The following is a 15,899-nucleotide window of genomic DNA, read 5'->3' as shown; positions in this document are numbered from 1 at the left end:
GCATGCACTAAGAGGGGAGCGGACAACTGGAGGGAGGGATGTCACTGGGTGGAGGGGAACAAAGGGAAAAGAAATTGGGACAACTGTAACAGCATAATCAATAAAGCATATCAAAAAAAAAATTAAAAAAAAAGTTCCCATCACCTGTGGGTGAGAGGGACAAGTCATCAGCACTGTCTGTACTCTGTAAAAAGGAAAAGGTCCAAGCGCTTCTAATGACCAATCACGCATAGTACCCAGAAACTTGGGGGGAGGGGGAAGTATACCAAACCAGCCCAGGATCTGAAATAGACTGAGTGCCCCAGGGCAGAGAGCTCCTGAGGGGCTGGGTGTTCTAGAATGAAGGTGGGGGTGGGGACGGGCTGGGGACCTGCAAAAACTGAGTGCAGTGTCGCCTTGCTTCCTAAGGCCTGCTCCAATGTGGGAAAACACCCCACCATCTTTCTTTGGAAAAAGCCTGGAAAATCCAAGCCCAAAACCTCTCCCCAGAGCCTCCCTAGGAGGGGAGCTGCAACCGAAAAGGAAACCAGATGAGTGCACTGCCCAAGGGGACAGGCTGCTGACGACTATCCTCCACTCTTCGTGCCTTGGTTTTCCCACAAGTTTCGGAAGCCTAGGCTAGAAGAAAAAAAGGTTAACGCCTTGAACGGGGAGCAGTACTTGCAGATCTCTGGGAGGCGGCGCCTACGCTGTCCCACCTCGATCCCCGGGGTCACTGGTCAAGCCTGTGAGCCGCAGGGCGAGGACTCCCTTCTGCGGCAAACGGCCGTTTCCCACGCCAACATTGGGCCGCCACTGCCTCCTGCCGCCCTTTCTCGCTCCCCCTGAGTCTCTGATTGGCCCAGCCCCGGGCCCCCCGGGCTCCTCCTCTCCCGCCCTCGGTGAAAACTGCGGGCGCCGGGCAGGATGCGGCATCCGGAGGCTGCGTTTTGAAGAGGCTGCAGCAGCGCAGGACCGGAGGCCGGGTGGGAGCCTGAGTCAGTGAGCGCGGGACCCTCACCCCAGCGGCGCTGTTACAGGCCCCAAGTGCCCACGCAAGCCTTCCCAACCCGAGGCTTCAGGGGACGATTCAGCGGTACCCTGGGAAGGGGCCGCACAGTGCTTGGGGAGGGGTCGGCTTCCCGGGGAGGGGCGGGAGCCGGCCGCACCTCGCCTTTTGAAGACGGCGTGCCGGGCTTTCGCCCGCTTGGCGGGGTGGTTCCTGGAGCGGGGGCGCTAGAGGAGAACCGGGAGGAAGAGCGCCGAGGACAGCCTGGGGTTCTGTTCTCCGCCCAGATGACCCCAAATCCGGCTTGCAAAAGCGGTGGGGTGGGTGACGGCGTTGCAGTTCGGGGAAGAGAACAGAGGACGGCAAGCTGGAAGAAATCTCTGCCCCGAGACGTCGGGGTGGGCTGGGTGCGGGGCATCCAAGAAATGGGAAACCGAGTAACGGGAAACCGCAGTGGCGCGGGCGGGGACTGGGAGGCAGGCTGGCAGACGCGGGAGGGGAGAACTCGAAAAAGATGAGCGGGGGAAGGGAGACCTCAATTGGGAAAGGAGGGGATTGAAACACCGAAAAGGAATAAGGGGTGGGGCTAGTCGAACGCGGGCGGGAGAGGGCAGTTAGTTCAGAGCTTCTCTGGGTTCTCGTCTGCGAAGACACTAGGCAGAGGAAATGAAAACGGGTGGTGCCTCCCCTGCCTCTCTGTAACCCTCCCTTTGGCTGTACCACCCCCTCCATTTCCAGCCCCACTTCGCGTTTTTGTTCTAACCTCTGCTTCCACTCCTAAACCCCAAACTCGCACTTCTCCATAACTGTGTCCGCGAATCAAAAGAAAATGCTAATTCCCTTTCTTTTCCAACAGCACCTCCAGGTCCCTCTCGACTTGGATCCCAGAGGGTATGAACCTAACCTTAGCCACCCCAGGACTCGCAGAGCACATCCCAGCGCACGCACCAGGGCTTGGCCTGGCACACGCTCTCAGGCGCCGCTCCTGTGGCAGCTCCTGTGGCCTCTCCCTAGCGGAGCACCGCTACAGCCAGGCTAGGATACCTGCTCCAAGTAGCCTTGCCAGCCTAAACTGCAAAAGGCAGGGTAGAGAGCCTAGGCAGGGAGGATACTGAAGCCAATTCTGAAAAGAGAACTGGACATTTGGAAACATCTTGGTTTCTATGCAGTCCAGCAACATATGCAATAGGAGAGCACTGTCACTCCCTTATACACATCTGGGAACATCCTTAGCCGTGTGCCAAGTACAGTGCTATCTGGGAGCACCTTAGCCACACACACCAGACATCATCCCTAACCACACAGTCACTAAGATGAGCGAAATTAGTGTGTAGATCACTTACAATGGAGCAAAGTGCCAGGTGTTTGTCATTTTTCTTAATGACATCACAACCATGTGGTTATCTAAAGCTCAGATTCATTCACTCATTCAATATCTTTTGAGCATCTGTTATGTGCCAGTAACTGTTTGGACACGGATTTTCTTCTGAATAAGAACTAGGAAGTCCCTGAATGGGCAGTTTTTGTTTAAGAGAGTTTTAGTTTTGCAAGATAAAGAGTTCTGGATATTGGTTGCCGAACAATATATTACATAAGTGAACTTACCACTATTTGTGTTATGTGTATTTTACCACAATTATGAAACAGGAAGACCCTGCCTTCCAGAAGGGAAAATGAAATGGTAAAGTTAAAGTCACTTCCTAAGAGTCACCCAGCTAGTAAGTGTTCAGCACAGACACATGCCTCTTGCTTTCCCTGAGGGGAAAGAATGAGTGGCAGTGTCACCTTCACTGAGAAGCAGGGATAAGGAAGGCTGTAGGGAAGGGTTTGGATGCCTGCCATGGACATTATAGCCTGTATTCCATGGACCCCCAGCCCTAGCAGTGCGTGCAGGAATATCCGCCTCATCTCTTGGCTGACTCCAATCCTGTTCCCACCCCTAGGTCCAGAACTGAGCTCTTGGCACCATGAACCCCACCATCAGCCTCACTCTCCTGCTGACAGGTACTGGGCAAGCGGCAAGGCTGGGGTTCCAAGTACCTTGGCTTCCTTCCTTTCAGAGAAGCTAGCTTCTTCCTCACAACCTCAGAAGGTGGAGATGACTAAGGGAGAAGGGGCTCTTTTTCATTCCTAAGTCAATTGAGCAACCTAGTTCATCTTCTGACTGCCTGAGGTGGTTTTTGGAAACATATTTCACAGAGCCTACCCCATATTAAGTTGGAATCTCCATCTCCATGTGGGAACCAGGAACCTACACACCAACTGCCCAAGGTCTCCTTCCCCCAGGATACTCTGGTGGGACCCAGGACTAGAGTACATGAGAGAGGAAGGCTGGTGTCTGCAGCATGCTGTGATGGGAAAGGTGCTCAGAGCGCAGATCCTTGTGCCCTCCCTGGCCAGGCCCTTCTCTCCTGTTAATGTGGGTTGGAGGTCCCCTGCTATGCAGGTCCCCCAACTCAGAGGTGGGCACTGCTGGTACCAGTCTTGCAGGTGGCCAGTGGACAGAAGGTGACCAGCCTGACAGCCTGCCTGGAGGACCAGAGCCTTCGTCTGGACTGCCACCATGAGAACACCACCTCCTTGCCCATTCAGTACGAGTTCAGCCTGACCCGTGATTCAAAGAAGCACGTGCTCTTTGGCACTGTGGGAGTGCCTGAGCACACGTACCGCGCCCGAACCAACTTCACCAGCAAGTACAACACCAAGACCCTCTACTTATCTGGCTTCACCTCCAAGGATGAGGGAATGTACATATGTGAACTCCGCCTCTCTAGCCAGTCCTCCACCTCCTACAAGAATGTTGCTGTGATCAGAGGTGAGGCAACCCCCCAACAAGGCTTAGTGAGCTTGAAGAGGTAGACTGGGGAAAAACTGGCTGCCTAGGACAGCAGACAGTCCCCTTGGTTGGTCCAGAGAAGAGACTCCCTGTGCCCTGGGGAATCACTGCCTTCAATGTGAATGGAGAGAAGGCTTAAGGGTATAGTCAGACAGGCAGAGTGGCATAATAGAGGCTTCCACCATGGCTGAAGGCAAATCACTTGGCCTCCACAATCCTTCTCCCAACCTGGAAGACAGGGTTGAGAGCAAACCCCTCACCCACAGTTTTCTTGTGAGGATGCTTAGTAAAGATGTGTTAAGATGTTTGTTCAAGTGTTCAGGAACCTGCAATGGGAGAGAAGGTTGGTTTCGTTAGACCAGACTGGCCTTGGCTCCAGCCCCCACCCCCATCCCTAGGGAAATGTATCCTTGCTCTGGGCCTCTGGTTGCCTGAGTCCTGCTCTTCATTTCTGCTTTGTCCCTCTACCCCCTTCTCTTTCCACAGACAAACTGGTCAAGTGTGGGGGCATAAGCCTGCTGGCCCAGGGCGCATCATGGCTGCTGCTGCCCCTGCTCTCCCTGCCCTTCCTGCTGGCCATGGATTTCATCTCCCTTTGACTGGCTGGGCCCACGGAGGATACAGGAAGCCACAAGACCCTGTCCAGAGATCCTACTTCTCTGAGTAGGCTGACCCCTTTCCCCCAATCCCTTACACACCTTGGGGAAAAAATGGGGACCCCATCCCTCATAAGGAATCTCAGTGCCGCATGCCATTATTTACCCACTCCTCCACTGCTACCCTCACCCCACTGCCACCTCACACTCTCTCCACCCACCACTAGCTTTTTGTCCTCTTTGTTCCAGAGTTGCTTCTGTCTGGCTTATTTAAGGTTTTTCCTTCCTTTTCTTTGGCAGTTTGTGAAAAGGGAAGCCAGTGTTGGGGACCCAATGGAGAGTAAGGGCATGGGAGGGGCTGTAGGACAGAGGGGTGCCAGTCCCTAGGGAGTCATCCTTGCCCACAGGAACCAGAAGCCTGAAAGAGACTTTGATGAGGAGGGGGATGGGCTGTCTTTGGGCCTAGAGCATCTCTCAGCAGCCCTTCACCCCCAAATGTGGAGGTACCACCAAGCATTTGTGGTCTATCACATGAGAAGAGAACTGAGCATCATCTGTGGCATTCTCTGTCCCAGCACAAAAGTTGTCTTCTTCACTTCAGAAGTCCCCTAGGGGCCTTGGTCCTAGGGCATGGTCCAGTGGAAATGCAGGTTCTGCCCAGCGAGCATTGCTAATGGAGGATTAGAAAGAGTGACCCTCTCATTCCTCACTACCTAAGGAAGGTAAAAATGGGAGCCTACTGTTCCTCACTGCCTCAACCGGTAGTTGAGAGGGCAGCAAAGGAGGATATGCCCCTTCCTAGGCTGTCCCAAGCTCCTGAGAACTTCTGGAATGCTGACTTGGAGGCAGTAAGCAGGCTATGGGGAGCCACAGAACCATGCAATCTGGCCCAAGTATTTCTCCAGGAGGCTCTTCCTTCCCTCCACAGCTGGTGCCAACCCCAGCTAGCTGAGCCTCAGACATCCTGCTGCCCCACAGCCTGCCTTCTCAGGGATCTCGGGGGGGGAGGGGGGAGCCTGTGAGACCTGTGAGTGGATCATGCCTTGAGAAATGGGTTTTCCCAACACCCAGCTCCCCATCTGGCAGCTCTGCCCATCCTGGGACCATGTATAGTGCCACCACAGCTTATGACATCCCACTGAGGAAAAAGAAAACTGCACAATAAAACAAAGCCTCTGAAATCTGTCCTCCTGGCTCTGCTTTGCTTCTGTCCCCAAGTCTGCCACCCTCCTTTAGCCATACGTCCAGGAGGTCCAACCTGCCACCTCTTCCTCTCCCTCTTCCCACCAACGCATGCTGGACTTCTCAGAATGACTCTAACATGACACATTTGCCCAAATAAATGAATGTTCCATCTCTGCTCACTTACCTGGTGGGAATGACAGACTCACCTACCAATGTGTGGACCAAGTCACATGGCCCTGGCTCTGGAATATGCTAACAAGCACTAAGATGTGGAGTCTACTTTTTCCCCTCAGATCTGGTTCTTCTCAAATGCCCCCTCAAAAGTTACATCTGCTATGGAGAGGGCAAGTCCTGGGGCAAGTAGAGGAACAGCAGTGGGCATGGCAGGAGGGGCCCACATCATGAAGGTGTAAGGACAGCATCTCTTAAATCCAACAAGGCCATGTAAAGGACTGGGGGTGGGGAGAGAGCGCTGAAGCCCACCCATGGCTCCCTCCCCTAACAGGCAATGTGCAGACAGTAAGCAGCATCAGGGCTCATGCTGGCTTTGGGTGCTAGAACAGAATCACACAGTGGTTCCGAGTTCCAGTTGCTGGCAGAGTGAGGCAGTCCCCAGGCAGCCTTTCCTGTTTTGCCAGGGAATTCGGGGAGGAGGGTGGCAACTACCCAGAGGCTGACTCATTTGTTATTTAGCTCTGGGTAAAATGATTTTTTCTGAGCATTTGCTTAAAAGCCCAGTATCTAAATTCATGCCACCAGCTTCTACTCCTGACACCTCTCAGCAATGCCTTGCCAGCAGCCCCTGTAATGACCATGCCCCAAAGGAGGCAAGAGCGGCCTGCAGAAAGAGAAGGAGCTGCCTGTGTCACCAACCATTACACCCACCCAACCCTGTATGGACTGATGGTCATTGAGCATGGTGCAGCCATTCTAGGGTCTCCAGAGGTAGAGACACTCATCGACACAAGCCCCTCTATACTGCCCTTCTTTGAACCACAAACATTGTGCCAAGAAAATTTAAAAAGCCTTAGAGGGAGCAAGGAGTTCAAATGCCACACAAGGGGTAATAAGAGATAAGGCTGGAAGGTCTTTCTGGAAGGGATTGGGAAACCAGGTGTGAAGCCTCAACTGTGAAAATATGGTGAGATCCTGGCACCTGTGTGATGCCTCACATGTAGTCCTTGTCACACCCTGGCACTGTTTCCCTGAAGAACTGAGTGACCACACCCTACAAGGGTTCTGGGGAGACAGTGTTGCCTTCTGGAGCCATGCTTAGGCAAGGAAAACCTGAGGCTCACGATGGGCAAGTTTAGCTTAAGAAACTAGAGGCCATCAGAGGACCAGGGACTATAGGAAGGCATGAAAGGTGAAGACGGGAACGAACAGGCCTGGGCCCAAGAAGGAGCCCTACGACTTACATTCAGAACCATGAGGCCTCACAACATCAGCCAACCCAGAAAGACTGAGTTGTGGGCTTGGGCTGCTAAGGGCTTTCAGAGGAAGGCACAAGAGCCACCAGTTCCTCTCTGGTCAAATTGGGAGGTCTTGTGACAGCTAGGGGACATCTGCAGTGACTTAGCTAATGATAAAGAGGGCTGGGGCCAACCCTGGTTCTTGCGCACATGCCCCAGACCTCAACTCATCAATCTGCTCCCCACTCTTCACCTCCTCAGCCATCTCAGTCCCCACCTAGAAATCCTGCTCAGTGGCAACAGAAATCCCTCCCCACACCACCATTTCTGATTGGATCACCCACCAAGATAGGAATACCTGGAGGGGCACAGTGTGAGGGTCTCTCCAACACCAAAAAAATCCCTTGAGAAGGGCAAGAGGATCACCATGAGGAAACGCTGGGACTTTCACTGGCCAACTAATAAAATCTACTAGGCATCCAGGGGACCTGTGACATGCATCCTCCAAACTCCTCAACATGACATTAACCTCTCTGCAGCTTTCATGTTGTTAAGGGCATGTATGTCTTTACAGGTGAAAGAAGCAAATCCCCAGATAAAGATTAAATCACTTCCTCATCTACCATTGAGGAAATGTTGGGGCTACAGTCCTTCAGAGTCCTGGCAATGTGTGAGGGTCATCAGCTCTCTTCTGATCAACTCATGGCGGCTTCAGGACAAAGGTGTGATTGCCTTTCTGCCTGAGGCTCTCAGCCTCAAATGTCTAGCCACCCCTGAAGAAAGATCATGTCCTATGAAGACTGCTTGACAGGGAAAACCCCAGGAGCAGGTGACAGGATGGAAATGGACACAGGGAGAGCAGCATATCACCAAGGGAAGAGTTCCACCCTGGAAAGGGGCCTTTGACAGCTGGAGCTGCCCAGCAGCAGAGGCAGAGAGTGTCTGCAAGTAGGCATGGTCAGTGGAGTCCACATGCCCAGTATGCAGGAAGGCAGTTTCCTGAATTTGAGGGGAATCAGGACTAAATGACCCTAATCACTTCACCCTTCAGTGACTCCCTTCTCTAATTTTTAAAATAAGATGGTTGTGTGCCCTAGCCAGGTGGCTCAGTTGGTTGGACCATCATTACATACACAAAAGGTCGCAGGTCCAGAAGGTTAAGGGTTCGATACCCAGTCAGGGTGTATATCTGGGTTGCAGTTCAATTCCCAGAAGAAGTACATACAGGAGGCAACCACTCGATGTTTCTCTCTCATATCCATGTTTCTCACCCCCCCTTCTCTCCTCCCTTTCCTTTCTCTCTAAAATAAATAAATATATCCTCAGGTGAGGATATTTTTAATCTTTTTTAAAAATAAAATAAAATGGTTGCACTAGAACCATTTATTTGTACAACAGATATTAAGCACTTGGCTATGCTAAGAGGTAAAAGACACAGCCCCTGGCTGACGGAATCTACAGTTCAGCAAGAAGTGAGGCATTGATTTCAGTGTAGTGATCACTGCTATGAAGCAGGGAAACTGTGACAGACACTGCTGGAGTTTCCCCAACGTGAATTCTCTCTTTCTCAGAAACAGAACCCATAAATCAGAATTGGAATATGTGGTCCAGGACAAAGACAACTCTTTCCAACTCCCTTGCAGCAAGATGAGCATATGTGGCAAAGTTCTGTCCAGTGAGACACAAGCACAGAATAATGTGTGTAATTTCTACAAAGTGCTCTAAAAGGGAGAATGTGTGCTTTTTCCTGATAGGTAACAGAATTAACAATCCAAAACAGAAAAATAGGAAGGGACAGAAGAGAACAGAATAACCCCAAAACAAAGGCAGGACCCTCACCATTGAAGCAAAGGAGGATGTGTCTCACCCACTGACCCAGTAATCCTGAGCCTGGTCTGATAAGGCTACCAGGCATTCTGAACAACACAAGTAAACTATGATAGTGCAGGAATGGGGTAGCCCTTGAAAGTCTGTGTGTATCATCTCCGCTAGCTGAGAAAAGGAAAACCTTGAGACTGTGTATTCATCCCAAGGCCTGGAAGGGGAGTGGATTACAGTGCCCAAAGAGAAACCCCCTACCCAATAAGGGAACAACAACTCACTAAAATATAGAAAGTAACCAATAGAAACTTATACAACATACACTTCTCCCTAGTGAAGTTTGTTGCTTTAAAAACCAGTATCTGAACCCTTTTCAGGTGGGAATTGGTTCTGATCTGACTAATTCCCCCTCTCACTGGAGAATGTCCCCAATAAATCAAATGTTTTGCTATAAGCTCACGGCCCTCTCCTGATTTCCTGGTGACTCTGGACTCACATTTCCCCCTTCACCTTAATGCTGGCTGAAATGTGAGTATAATGGCTGGAACTAGAAAAACCACCTTGGACTATGAGATAGAAGCTCTGTTACAAGTGACAAAGCACAAGGTAGCAGCCTCCATTTGTAGTGATGTCAGGTAGAACTGTCAGAGCAGCCATGGAACACTTTGTTTGAACTACTGTTATTTTGAGTTTTCTTCAATGACAACTAAACCTAAACATACCTTTAAAATAACCTAGTATTTCATACTACTGAACTTAAAAATAGTTAAGACTTCCAGCCAAGATGGAGGCGTAGATAGACATGCTTCACTTTCTCTCACAACCATAAGAAGGATTACAACTAATCTCAAAACAAAGAACAATCAGAACTGCCAGAAACTCGAACTGTATGGAAGTGCAACAACCAAGAATTTAAAGAAGAAATATTCATCCAGATGGGTAGGAGGGATGGAGATGGGGAGCCAGGGCAGAGGTGATGTGGTGGAAGCAAGGTGGCAGCAGCAAGGCAGCAGCACTGGCCAGCAGAACGAGCTGTCCCACATTCCCGTGTGGTGGGTAAAAGCTGGGAGGGACACCTGGGAAGTGATCCCAGCTCCAGGCCAGACTTTGCTGCCCAGGGTTCTAGCACTGGGAAAATAAAGCCTCATAGCTTCTAGCTGTGAAAACAAGTGGGGGGTTGGGATGGTGGTAGAAATTGCCCATCTCTCAGCAGAGTCCATTTGTTTAGAGAGCACCCATCATCCTAGAACGTCCACAAATCCACCCACTCTGGGAACCACAGCCAGGGCAACAGCTAGAGAGGTGCCACTCCCATACAGGAAGTGGGAGAAGTACCTGGAAAAGGGGTGAGTGCTGAGCAAGCAGAATTGTTCCCTCTTAGACCCCTCCCCCACATACAGCGTCACAATTTGGTGAAACAGGTCACCCCACATTGATGAATACTTAAGGCTCTGCCCCTTACAACATAATCGTTGCAACAGCTCTACCTAAGACACAGAAACAGACACAGGAGCTTGTCAAGTTGAGGAGACAGAGAAGTATGGCCCAAAAGAGGGAAAACTCTCCAGTGGGAGAACTGAAAATGAGGAGATAGCCAACCTAACAAATGCAGAGTTCAAAAAACACTGGTGAGAAAGATGCTCATAGACTTTACAGATATGCTTGAGTACAGTAAAGGCAGAAGGGAAGAAGTGAAGGCTAGGCTAAGTAAAACTAAGGAAAATCCACATGAAACCAATGGTGAAGGGAAAGAAACCAGGGTTCAAATCAATGATTTCTAACATAAGGAAGAAATAAAACAGGCAACCAGTACAGAATGAGGAAACAAGAATTGAAAAAAACAAGAAGAGGCTTAGGAACCTCTGAGACAGCTTCTTTTTTTTTTTTTTTTTTTTTTACTTTTTATTTATTTTTAGAGCAAGGAGAAGGGAGGGGGGAAGAGAGGGAGAGAAACCCAATGTGTGGTTGCTTCTTGCACACCTCCAATGGGGGACCTGGCTCACAACCCAGGCATGTGCCCTGACTGGGAATGGAACCAGTGACTCTTTGGTTCACAAACTGGTGCTCAATCCACTGATCCACACCAGCTAGGGCTGGGACAGCTTTAAACACACCAACATCCGAATCATAGGGGTACCAGAAGGAGAAGAGGAAGAACAAGAAATTGAAAAATTATGTGAAAAAATAATGAAAGAAAACTTCCCAAATTTGGCAAAGGAAATAGATACAAGTCCAGGAAGCACAGAGAGTCCCAAACAAGCTAGACCCAAAGAGAACCACACCAAGACACATCATAATTAAAATGCCAAGGTTAAAGATAAAGAGAGAATATTAAAAGCAGTAAGAGAAAAGAAGAGTTACCTACAAAGAGTTCCCATAGACTATCAGCTAATTTCTGAAAAGAAACTTTACAAGAAGTACTTAAAATGATAAAAAGCAAGGACCTACAACCAAGATTACTCTATCCAGCAAAGTTATCACTTAGGATGGAAGGGCAGATAAAGTGCTGCCCAGACAAGATAAAGCTAAAGGAGCTCATAATCACCAAGCCACTATTATATGAAATGTTAAAGGGACTTATTAAAGAAAAAGAGGATCAAAACTATGAACATTAAAATGACCACAAACTCAAAACTATCAACAACAGAATCTAAAAAAATGAAAAGAAAAACAAACTAAGCAAACAACCAGAAAAGGAACAGAATCATAGATATGGGGATACAGTATTCCCTCACTTATCGTGGGTATTACGTTCTAGACACACACACCCCCGCAATAGGTGAAAATCCGCAAAGTAGGAACCTTACATTTATTTTAGTATTTATATATTTTTAAGGCTTTATAAACCCTTCCCATACACTTATAAATCGTTCCTAGTCCCTTATTAACCTTTCCCACTCCCTCATTAACCTCTTCCACACTTTTATAAACACTACTTATGTTCTTAAACATATTCTACACTCTTAAACCTATGTAACTTTAATAACATACATATACAATACCGCAAAATCCCACGATATGGCAAAAAATCCGCGATAAATAATTAAATATAATATATTTTTAAAAATCTCACGATAAAGTGAGGCTGTGATAAGTGAACCGCGATATAGAGAGGGACTACTGTAATTTGGAGGGTTATCAGCTAGGAGGGGAAAAGGGGAGAAGTGGGGAAATGGTGCAGAGATTAAGAAGCATAATTGGTAGGTACAAAATAGGGGGAAGTTAAGAATGATATAGGAAAGGGTAAAGCCAAAGAACTTATATGCATGACCCATGGACATGAACTAAGGGAAGTGGGATTGCTGGAGGGAAGGGGAGTACTGGGCAGAGGGGAACAAAGGGAAAAGAAATTGAGACAACTGTAACAGCATAATCAATAAAATGTACTTTTTAAAAAAATAAAAAATAAATAATCTTTATTTAAAAAAGAAGATATCTCAGGAACTCTGCAATCTACACATACAGCAGTCCTCCCTTATTTCCCAGGGATATGTTCCAAGACCCCTAGTGAATTTTGAAACCTGGGATAGTACCAAACTCTATATATACTATGTTTTTCCTATACATACGTAACGATGATGTTTAATTTATAAATTAGGTACAGTAAGTGATCAACAACTAATAATAAAATAGAACAATTATAACAATATATTGTAATAAACATTATGTGAATGACTATGGGGCCATTATTAAGTAAAATAAGGGTTACTTGAATACAAGCACTGCCATATTGCAATACTGTGACCAATCTGATAACTGAGACATCTACTAAGTGACTAATGGGCAGGTAGCATATACAACGCAGATACTTTAAACAAAGGGGTGATTCACATTCTGATCCTGTAGTAGTGGGATGGTGTGAGAGGTCATCAAGCTATCAGAACAGTGGGCATTTTAAAACTTATGAATTGTTTATTTTTGGAATTTTCCATTTAATATTTTTGGACCATGGTTGACTGTGGGTAACTGAAACCATAGAAAGCAAAATTGTGGATAAAGGGTACTACTCTATAACAACCAGTATGCTATAAGCTACACTAAAAGAGGATAAAGGAACATTAGAGAAAAAAAGAGGATGAGAAGGGAATTATCAAGAGGAAAACCAGAAAAGCACTGTGTCCCAAAACCTAAAGGAGAAGAGAACTTTAAGGAGGGAGTAGTTGGAGGTACTGAGTTTACAGAAAGTCAAGATCATGACGACTAGGTAAAAGAGGTTTCCTGATGTCTGAGAGGCAAAAGACATGAGGATGCTGCATATGCAGGGTAGTGGGGAAATATAGCATACACAACTCCTCCAAGAGAACTGTGAAAAGGAGAGAGCTAGAGCCTAAGCTAAAGACTATCATTTTTTAAAGGGGAAACTTTTGGAGACTTTCATAAGTCAGTAGAAAATGAAAGTTAAAAAGATACAGGACTCTGAACTTGTGACAGTAACTGTGAATGTGATAAGAATGCTGAATGGAGATGCTTTCAATCCATGATTTCTAACTTTAAATGAGGCCTTGATGCTGCCTGACAACCTAACTATATTTCCATAATTCATTCACTCTCCCATTTGCTGCCACAGTGGTTCTCAAAAGGTCATCCCCAGACCAACAGCTGCAGGGTCACCTGGAAACTCATTATAAATGCAAGTTCTCAGGCCCACCCCAAACCTCCAGAATCAGAAACTCTGGGTGGAGCCTTAACAGATTCCAGGTAATTCTAATACACAATCAAGTTTGAGAACCAGTTTCCTAAATGGCTAGTTTATAATTCCTCCTCTTTTTCTAAATCCTCAACTCTTCCTCCTTCATCCTTGATTCACTCTCAGCTGACCTTGCTTCCTAATTCACTGAGAGGTAAAAGGCCACCAGGAGAGAATTTCCACTTCTACTGCATCATCCATTCACCTCCCTGCATCCATGCCCAGATATTGTGACTTCTCTCTTCTTCCTTTGGATGAACTCTTTGTGTCCCTAACCAACCCAGGCCTTCTGTATTCAATTCCATCCCCTTTCACCTCATCCATGATATTGCTCCAGCTACTCCCCTCTCTCTCTAGCATCATCAGTTCCCTCTCTCTACTGGCTCTTTCTTATCAGTATATAAACATATAAAAAATATCCTTGACTTTACTTCTTTTTTTAGCTACCATCCAGTATCTTTCCTTCCTTCACCACAAAACTCTTCCAAAGAGTTCTCTATACTGTATCCATCCCTCTCCCATTCTTTCCTGAACCTACCCACAACCAAACTTTTACCCCACCACTCTACCAAAACCATTTTTGTCAGGTTATATCACCAACAATCAATTCTCAGACTCTTCTTACTTAACCTGTGTGCAGCACTTGACACAACTAATCTTTCCTCCTTAGTGAGTCTCCTCCTGTTGGCTTCCAGCATACCACTATCTCCTGGATTTGTTTTCTCTCTGCTTCACTGACCATTCCTCAGTCCCTTTGATGGTTCCTACTTACTTCTAAAATCATTAATGTTAGAGAGCTCCAGGATTCAGTCCTTGCACATTTTTTTCTATTTATACTTGCTCTACTGTGATGTCTTCCAATTTCATGGCTTTAAATAATAACCATATACTGATGACTCTCAATTGTATATCTCTAACCCATATTTTGCCAAAATTGTACATCCAGCTGCTTTCTTGACAGCCTGATATACCTGAAAGACATTTCAAACTTAATGTATTAAACCAAGCTCCTGACTACCCACACTCCAAAACCTGCTCCTCCCACAGCCCACATCCTCTCAGTGTTCAGGCCAAAAATTCCTCCATTTCTCATAATGCCTAACCCATAGGAAGAATCTGTTAGCTCTACATTCAAAAGACATCCAGAATCCAACCATTTTTCACCACCTCTCACCACACTAACCCAAGCCACCACCATCTCTCACTAAATTATTGCAACAGCCTCCTAAATAGACTCCTGCTTCTACTCTGGCTCTCTTCATATCTGCTCTCCCTACAGTAGCTCAAAGGATTTTGTTTATTAAAAAAAAAAAATGTCAGGTTCATGTCCCTCAAAATCTTCCAATGGCTCACTTCACAGAGTAAAGACCCAAGTCATCACACTGGCCTTAGAGCCCTCCAAGATGAAGTCCTTGCCTTATCTCTTTCACCTCATTTCCCACTCTCTCTTCACTCCAGCCATAATGACCTCCTGTTTGTTCCTCAAAAGTGGCAAGTATGCTGCCACCTCAGGACCTTTGCATTTACTGTTCTCTCAGCCTCCAACATTCTTCCCCAAGATATCCAGATGGCTCACTCCCTCATCTCCTTCAGATCATTTAAATATCACCTTTCATTGAGGCCATCTCTGACTACAACTCACACACTTCATATCCCTCTCCCTGCTTTATTTACTTCCCTAGCTATTACTTCCATCTAACATATTATATAGTTACTTATTTGATCATTATCCTTCTGCTTCTACTAGAATGTAAGCTCCTTGATGGCAAGGATTTTGCCAGTTTTGTTCACTGCTGTATCACCAATGTCTAGAAGAGTGTCTGGTACATTCAATAGCCATATGTAAAATATGATCTAATGAGGGCACTAAAGAAACAAAGGGTTGAGATGCAGAAGGGACTGGTTTGGAACAAGAAGAGCACACCTCTTCTTACTTTGAGCAGAGTTAAGAATGTATTCAGATATGTTTGCAGGCAAAAAAGTATTTTTCTCCTGATTGCCTCTAGTTTCTCTGGAAAATAAAAGACACTGACGGACTTCAGGACAGTAGTAATGAACAAAAATACCAGCTGTGGAGAATGGGAGAGGGAACTGAAAAATCCTGAGCACTCCTCCGAGTAGGGTGGACCGGCCCGGAATGGCTGGGCTTGCTCCTGGGAGCGGAGGGGAAGCCCTACCGGCTTTACTTTCCTTTGTTTGATGGTCCAGATGAAATTGAAAACCTGGATTTGCCTCGACACCAACCTACCTGGCTGTGTGTGGCTCTAATGACGCCACAATGCGAACAAGCCAATAGCAGTGAGGCCTCTCACTTACGCAAGACAGGGGGTGTGGCTTTGCATGCCCGGGCACAAGGAGGCGGCTGCCCGCTGGG

General features: G+C 47.3%; 1 protein-coding gene across 5 annotated transcripts; it reads left to right on the top strand.

The window, feature by feature from the left end:
* The first annotated feature begins 861 nt into the window (after positions 1-861).
* On the top strand, positions 862-4,705 carry THY1 (Thy-1 cell surface antigen). 5 transcript variants are annotated; one of them, XM_090266114.1, is made up of 5 exons: positions 862-965; positions 1,845-1,879; positions 2,932-2,992; positions 3,471-3,803; positions 4,311-4,705. In XM_090266114.1, the coding sequence occupies exons 3-5, from the start codon at positions 2,956-2,958 to the stop codon at positions 4,421-4,423; spliced, it is 483 nt and encodes a 160-aa protein (XP_090122240.1). In that variant the 5' UTR covers positions 862-965; positions 1,845-1,879; positions 2,932-2,955; the 3' UTR covers positions 4,424-4,705. The 5 variants fall into 5 exon arrangements, with proteins under 5 accessions (XP_090122240.1, XP_090122238.1, XP_090122235.1 ...); XM_090266112.1 differs by lacking the exon at positions 1,845-1,879; XM_090266109.1 differs by lacking the exon at positions 1,845-1,879 and having other exon boundaries at positions 862-977.
* Positions 4,706-15,899: the final 11,194 nt, after the last annotated feature.

The sequence above is a fragment of the Furipterus horrens genome, unplaced genomic scaffold (assembly GCF_987537825.1).
Source record: "Furipterus horrens unplaced genomic scaffold, mFurHor1.1.pri manual_scaffold_2, whole genome shotgun sequence".
Taxonomy (NCBI): Eukaryota; Metazoa; Chordata; class Mammalia; order Chiroptera; family Furipteridae; genus Furipterus; species Furipterus horrens.
Note: the sequence above shows the minus strand (reverse complement) of the source record. Positions and strands in the feature narration are given on the sequence as shown.